Source organism: Aythya fuligula, chromosome 4, assembly GCF_009819795.1.
Source record: "Aythya fuligula isolate bAytFul2 chromosome 4, bAytFul2.pri, whole genome shotgun sequence".
Lineage (NCBI taxonomy): Eukaryota > Metazoa > Chordata > Aves > Anseriformes > Anatidae > Aythya > Aythya fuligula.
The window spans coordinates 75,106,691-75,114,222 of record NC_045562.1 but is presented as its reverse complement, the minus strand read 5'-3'; the positions used below and the strand labels follow the sequence as shown (position 1 = coordinate 75,114,222).

General features: G+C 61.7%; 1 protein-coding gene across 1 annotated transcript; it reads right to left on the bottom strand.

Moving 5' to 3' along the window:
* Positions 1-365: 365 nt before the first annotated feature.
* EGR4 (early growth response 4) lies at positions 366-2,105 on the bottom strand. Its single transcript, XM_032187440.1, has 2 exons — positions 1,967-2,105; positions 366-1,699 (listed from the first exon to the last, which is right to left on the bottom strand). Exons 1-2 carry the CDS (start codon positions 2,103-2,105, stop codon positions 366-368), a joined length of 1,473 nt encoding a protein of 490 aa, XP_032043331.1.
* Positions 2,106-7,532: the final 5,427 nt, after the last annotated feature.

Sequence of the window (7,532 nt, the reverse complement as noted above, 5' to 3'; positions counted from 1 at the left end):
TCCCGTCCCCGGGGAGGGGGGTGGTGGAGAGGTGCTCGTTTACACCATTTACTCCACGCCAGGAGCGGGGTAAAATCACGGCCCGGGCGCTGCAAAGGCAGCCCAGAACCGGGCTGTCCGTGGGTGTAGGACATCCGAGTGGCGATTCCTTTCCGTGCACCTTTTGGCACGGGTGCAGAGCGTGGCCCAGCACCTCCTCGGCCCTCTCCGCCGCGCCGCTCTCCTCCTGGCACAGCCGGGCACGGCTCGCCGTCCTCTCCGAGGGCCACCCCAGGGTGTTCCCAGCCCAGCTCGTCCCCCGGATGCTCAGGGGGAGGGTCCCAATTTTGGGAAAACGCCGCCTCGCAGCGCTCAACGCGGGGGCTTCACAGCGTCCCGAAGGAGAGCCCGACCGAGAAGAAGCCCAAGCCTTTGAGCTTCTCCTCCGTCCTCGCTTTCTGCTTCAGGTGGACTTTGCTGTGCCGCTTCTTCTCGTCGCTCCGGGCGAAGCGGCGGCCGCAGGTGTCGCAGGAGAAGGGCTTCTCGCCCGTGTGGGTGCGGATGTGGGTGGTGAGGTGGTCGCTGCGGCTGAAATTCCTCAGGCAGATGCGGCACTGGAAGGGTTTGTGGCCCGTGTGGATGCGCAGGTGCCGGTTGAGCTCGTCGGAGCGGGCGAAGCTCCGCACGCAGTTCTCCACCGGGCAGGCGAAGGCTTTCTCGTGGGGTTTGGGGCAGAAGCATTTGGAAGAGCACTTGGTGCGCCGCGGCTTCTTTTTGGGCTCGGCTAAGGCCGGCGGGGCGGCGGGCAGCAGCGAGGGGATGGAGGCCGGGGCCGGGTGGCCCAAAAAGTCCGCGGGAGGGACGGAGGGCGAGGGGTGGGGGTGGAGGAGCTCGCCGGAGCTCAGCAGAGCCGGCAGGACTTCGGGCTGAGCCAAGGAGGAGTCGAAATCCGGCAGGAGCTGGGGGGCGAGGTTGTGGAGCTTGGGGTCGCCGAAGTCGCCGCCGCGGGCTGGGAAGTTTTCAGGCTCGCAGCCGAATCCCAAAGCGGCTCCGGGGAAGCAGCCGGGGTCCTCTGCGAGGCTGCTGAGCTCCGACTGGCAGCTGATGGCCAGCACGTTTTCCATCTTGGAGCCCAGCGGGTGGAAAATGGCCTGGCCGCTCTCCCCGGCCGGGAAGGTCTCGGGGGAATGGTAGCCAGCGGGCAAGTAGGTTTGGGGTTGGGCCACGGGATCCCACTGGGCGCAGGAGGCTTTGAACTTCTCCAGGGCCGGCGAGCCGGGGGGCAGCTTGATGTCCTGCTTGGTGTCCAGGAGCTTGGGCTCGAAGAAGCACTGCGAGGGGCTCCCCAAAGAGGGCTGGGGCTGCAGGGGGTGCGTGGCCTCGGCAGCGGGGAAGGTGCCGTAGCCCTGCTCGCCGAAGGGGGCCGGCACGGGGCCGCTGATATCGGGCTGGCAGCCGGCGTAGAGCTCCAGCTGGCTCGGGGACACCTCGGGGCAGGGGTAGAGAGCGTCCGGGTGCCTTTGGTGACCCTCGGAGGGGGCGAAGGGGGAGATGCCCAAGATCCCCGACATCAGGTTGAAGAGGGATTCCTGGTCCTGGGGGTGCTCCGGCACCGCCTTGATGAAGAAGCTGCCGGTGTAGCTGAGCGAGGGGGAGGGTTGGCTGCCTTGGGGGGGATAATCCGCAGCCCCGCCGCTCACCGGGGCGCCCAGCAGCTCACCTGGGGGGACGCAGAGGAGGGGACGGTTGTTAGAGGGATGGCAGGAGGCTGGGATGGGCAGGGGGGGGGTGAGGGGGAACAGCGGGGTGCTGGAGCTGCGTCACCGCGTGGTCCCCATCCCTGTACCCCCCCCTCCACGGCAGGACCCCCATCAACCCCCCCCTGGGCACTGCTGGACCCCCAGCCACAGATTTGGGGGGCAGAGGAGGGGACGATGCGCCCAGAGGGGTCCCGCATCCCTGCCCAGCTCCCCACCCTTGCCCTTACCTCCGAGGAATTCGGCCTCTGCCAGAAGTTGCTGCTCGGGCTGCCCCAAACCCTGCAGCTCCCCGGCTTTCATCTCGCAGCTCTCCTCGTACTTGGAGTACAGCGGGTCCGGGCAGGAGAAATCCATCACGTTGAGCATCTCCCTGGGAGGCACGGGGTCGGAGGAAAGCAGCCGGGGGATGCTCGGGGAAGGGGGAGCTTGGGCCGAGCCCGAGGATGCTCCGGGGGATGCTCGGGGTGGTCCCAAAGATGCTCGGGGAGATCCAAGGGATGCTCGGGGTGATCCAGGGGATGCTCAGGATGATCCGGAGGATGCTGCGGGGTGATCCGGGGGATGATGCAGGGTACCCGGAGTGATGCAGAGGATGCTCAGGACGATCCGGGGGATGCTTTTGGTGAGCCGGGGGATGCTGAGGGGTACCCGGCGTGGTGCGAGGGGTGATCGGGGGGATCCAGGGGATGCTCGGGGGGATCCAGGGGATGTTTGGGGTGATCCAGGGGATGCCTGGGGGTATCCAGAGGATGCTCAGGGGGATCCAGGGGATGCTTGGGGCGATCCAGGGGATGCTCGGGGTGGTCCAGAGGATGCTCGGGGGGGATCCAAAGGATGCTTGAGGGGATCCAGGGGATGCTGTGGGGTACCCGGATTTTTGCCAAGGATGCTCGGGCGATCCAGAGGATGCTCGGGGGGATCCGGGGGATGCTCGGGGGGATCCAGGGGATGCTCGGGGTGGTCCAGGGGATGCTCGGGGTGCCTCGGGGGGTACCCGGGGTGCCGGGGGCGGTGTGTTCGGGGGGGCCACGGGCTGGGGCAGCCGTGCCCGGGGGTCTTGGGGCGGCAGGGGCGGTGGGAGCAGCGCAGCCCGTGCGGACTCCCGGCTCGCCCTCCCCGCCGCCCCCTTTATAGCTGCCGCGGGGCCGCTCCGACCCTTCCGCCGCAGCCATTTCTGGAGTCCCCAGCGAGGCTGCCGTGACGTAAATGCCCAAATATGGACTCAGGATGTAGGCTAGGGAGCCCCAATAAGGAAATCTCTCCCGTGACGCTGCTGCCCCCTCCCTCCCCCCCCCCCTCCCCTCCCTCCGCCTTTTCTCCAGATTATTTTTTTATCTTTTTTTTTTTTTTATTATCTTTTTTTTTTTTCCTTTTTCTTTTCCTTTTTTTCCTTCCTCCTTCTATCCGTTTATTTATTTATTTTTTTTTTCCCCCTAATAATCGCGATATTTTTACCAAATCGCCGCAGGCCCCGCGGTGCCACCCGGGGGCTTTGGGGAGGGGCGGGGGGGGGCGCACGGCATGGCCGCAGCGGGTCGTGCATCGGTGTGCGCCCTGCATTTCGCCTGTCTGTGCCTGCATTTTATTTGTGCGTGCCTGTTTGTGTGTCTGCATTTATGCCCTGACCCTCCCCGTGTGCGTGCACATCCCCCCCATATCCCACCTGCACCCCCCCCTGCACCTTTCTCACCACCTCACCCGTGCACACACACGTGCAAGCACCCAGATGTGCTTGAGCCTTCCTCCGGCCTCAGGTCACCATCCCCAAGGCCAGGGGGATGCTCAGGATCCGGCTCTCCCCCAGCGCTCGGGCTCTGGCTCCCCTCCCAACGTGGGCTGCTGTTCTTCCAGATTTACATCTCCCCAGGCTCTGATTCGCCTTCTGCTATTTTTTTCCCCGTGAATGCCTTTTGTTGCTCTTGTTCCTTCTAGAAGCGTGAAAGGTGCCGGGCTCGCGATTCCCTCACCTCCCCCTTTCCTCCTTTCCCCCCCCCCCCTTTCCTTTTCTCCTTCCCAATTTCTGCTGGCATCCTGCGTTTGGAGCAGATCCTGGCTGCGCCGGCTTCTCCTGCCATGGGGGCGAGCTGCCAAAACGAGAAGGCAAACGCTGAGGCCAGCTCCCTCGCCGCGTCCCCGTCCTCCTGGTTCTTGGCTCCTGGCCACCCCAATAAAATCAGTGTGGATTTGGGCTGGGAGAGGGCAGATCCACACCGCAACCCCCCCCCCCCCCCGGCACATCCAAAGGGGACGTTGTGAGGATGGAAATTGGTGGGAGCAGTGATTCGGGAGGCTCCTTCCACTGCTGCCTCGGTGCCCTGAGCGTCCTGAAGCATCCGCTGAAGGGATTGTGGAGGCTGCTGCTTGTCCTGCTTTGATTTTGGAGGTTTCCAAATTTCCAAGGGTGACTTTGATCCGGAGCCGAGCCCGGCAGAGCGGCGATGCTTTGGGCAGCCGGCATCGAGCACGGGCGGTTTGGCCAAAAAGGGGAACTTTTTCTCCAGGCAATTCAGAGCCCACCACAAAACACGTGTGGGACAATAATTACAGGTGGTTTTGGAGCTAACCCACCACTTCTGGGCAGAATGAAGCCGGTGAGGAGGTCGATGTGGTCCATGAGCATCACCTACAGCATCCTTGGCACCAAGCGGGGCCCCGGCAAGGGCGCAGCGCTATTCCTGGCTGGGGCCGTGACTCAGTGCCTCACCTCGGGCAGAGCACTTCCAGATGTGTCTAGCAGTGCTTCTCCACGCTGGCTGCTCTGTAAAATGTGCTGAAATCTCCGGAGAAAAGGTGCAAAGAGGCGTTCATCCAGGCTGGTGATTCAGGGAGTGTCAGGGGACGAGCTGCGAGGTTCAGGCTGGAAACGAAAGAGGGGATGGAGAGAGGGGCAGGATGTTGTCACTGGTGGAAATGGTGAGCAGGACACGGTTATTCATTGTTTTCTGCCTTCTGGGAGCTGGGGAAGTCCAGTGCCATGGCCACAACGCAGGTTTGGGGCAGGCCAAAGGCAATGCTTAGCCCTGCAGGGCTTGGTGAAACCGAAACTCACGGCTTCAGGACGTCACGGAGACCAGAGCGACAAATGGGTTCAAACAGTCTGCCTGTGGCTGCCGGGCACAACCACAGCCTCCTGTGCAGGAGATGAGCTGCCTGCTGGTGGGACCCAACCCGGGGATGGATCTCGGGGTCCTTGCTGACCTCCTCCTCCTGCCCTGGGTGTCTCTCTGGGGATGCGTCGGTCAGCCCGAGTCCCTTTTCTCCTGGAGGTGGAAAAACCTGTGCCACCTTTATGGGATGGCAGCAGCAAGGGCTGACGTGCCCCACATGTCCCCTGCCACCACCACGGGGCGAGGGCAGCCCTAGGAAACCTCTCTCCATGCGGAGAGCTGATCCTAAAATCGTGGTGGTCTGCGTCAGGGAAACAACGGTGCCTTGTTTATGTGAGCCTGGGGGAGCCCTGCTAATCGTCCAGGGGTGGCTGTGGTGGTTTGGGTACGGTCTCCCCTACCCTCTCCTTCTTTTTTGCTTAGCTTGAGAGAAATAAAACCCCTCTTGCATTTGTAAATCAGTCTCTAAATGACCCTCTCTGAATGCAGCTCCCCTTGAGGAGCGAGGGGAGCATCAGCTCCGGCCGTGGGGAGGGGACGCTGCCAGCAAGGGCTCCAGAGAAGCGCATGAGGTAAGAGAAAACGTGACTGGGAGTGGAGCCAGGCTCCGGGGCCAGCTGCTGGCACAGCTCCTCGGTGCCCAGGAGGGTCCTTGGCCGGGAGGACACGGGATAGCCTTCCCGTGGCGCTCCGTGTCGTCACACGGGGACAGGAGGGAATCCATGCGCCGCCGCCAGCTCCCCTCCTGCCTTGCGGAGGCACCCGGGCAGATAACAGATTTCACCCCCGATTTGCAGGTCCTCGCTGTCTCTGCTCCTTGCAGGAGCCTCTGCTGAAGCCTTTCTGGAGTGGACGAGGTTTGGAAACCACTTTGTGAGCTCCGTGCGCGCACCTTGCCGTGGTGATTGCCCCAAGGAGAAAGGGTTCGGCTGCTATCCGAGCATCCCTCCCCGCCTGCACCCTTGGGGCAGCCACCCATGACCCCAAAAGGAGCAGATCTTTTGCTCTGGCATTGCCAGAATGTTCGCTTGGCGAGCTCCTCTCCGGTGCCTGCTGGTCCGCCCAGGCGTTTCCTCCAAGCTGGACCCCAACCTTTTTTTTTTTGGCCTCCCCCCCACGACACACAGATCATCGCGACAAGCTGCCTCCCCACCCAGCGGGGCTGTAGCATGGAAATCAAGTGCAAAATCTTGGTTTTGTCTCATTTCTCCCCCAGCTTTCGCCTTTGGGGGCTTGGTCTGGGTTCTCCCTTATGCTTCAAGGGGATTTCAGCAAGGGGCTGGATGCTGCTGGGACTCCCAACCCTTTTTGAGGGAGAAGGTGCTGTGGAGAGGAGGCAAAACACCTCCTCCCAAATCATCCTGCTCCTGCCCTGCCTTGCCATGGTCAGAAAGGAGCTGGGGGAGGCTTGGGGAGCTCCCTCCCCACCCCAGCCTCCCAGAAGTGGAGTTGGGCAGCACAGAGCTGAGGCTGGAAGTCATTTCTCCAAAGGGATGGACTGAATGTGGCTCGTGGTGATGCCACACGCAGGGAAAGGGATAATTTCCGTGCGTCTTCTCCCACATCCCAGGTATTCCTGTCTCCTGCTTCTTCTGCACTAGACCTGTATTTAAGAATCCTTTGTGATTTTTTTCCATTGTCCAATTGCTTTTTAAGCCCTTGGCAGCCTGTGCTCAGCCCCGTGGGGTGTGTGCGATGAACCTGCTGGCTGCCCACCAGAGAACGTGTCTCCACCACCTGAGCTGCTGGTCTTGAATATTCAGCAAGCTGCTTCTCCGATCCCTTTAAACCACCCCCACCAAAACTGAAGAAAACACCAGGAGACAATGCTATTTCTTCATAAACCACCCCAAATTTCCCTCAGCTGGGCCTTGGAGATGGAAAAGGGAGCAGCAGCACATCCTGAAGCTGGTGATGGATTTCACGGGGGGATGGATGGCGAGACGGGATGGGGCAGGGACCCCTCATGGGGTGGCTGCTGGAGGTGGCACGGTGATGGGTCGCTGTCCCTCTGCTGGATTTCACCTCTTTGCCCTGTGTCACCCCTCCGGGGAGATGTACATCGCCCCGTTCAGGAAAACCAGCACGCATTGCTCCGCATTTCCATGGCAACTGGCACGCCACCAGCCCTGCTGCCAGTCTCGTCCCTGCTCGGCAGAGGAGATGCTTCTGTGACAGAGGGGACACCGAGAGGTCGGAGGGGATGCTCGTGTGATGGAGAGGACACCAAAAAGTCGAGAGGATCACCTCCACCTCCCCCCCGTGCCACCACCGAGGACTTTCACCCAAGCGCATCCTTCCCCTGGTGGCTTCAGCAGATTTGAGCAGCGTGTGAGGCTCTGTAAGATGTCTGCCAAAAGGGCTTTTTTTTTTTTTTTTTTAATTTATTTTTTTTGTTACCTGGCACGAGGGAGGAGCAGCTGGCTGGAATTTCAGAGCTGAGCCCGGCGGGAGGTCGGGGCGGATGGCTATCGCCCTCCAGGTTTTATGTTGCTGCACATCACCATATTCAGCGGGCGCTCAGCGCCGCCGCCGCCTCTTCCCAACCTTAATATTTACGGCTTTTCCTGCATCTTTGCTTTTTTTTTTTTTTTTTTTTTTTAACAGCTTTGGGGGGGAAATCCCTCCTATTCGGGTGCCGTGGCTGCTCCCTGCAGCCCGGGAGCAGGCGAGGACAGCGGAGCAG

What these genes read in the sequence shown, in the direction of transcription:
- EGR4 (XM_032187440.1), bottom strand. Translation starts at nt 2,105, where the DNA reads ATGCTCAACGTGATGGATTTCTCCTGCCCGGACCCGCTGTACTCCAAG. An exon ending in AGAGGCCGAATTCCTCGGAG is followed by an intron (nt 1,700 to 1,966) that starts GTAAGGGCAAGG and finishes GCGTCCCCCCAG; the next exon opens with GTGAGCTGCTGGGCGCCCCG.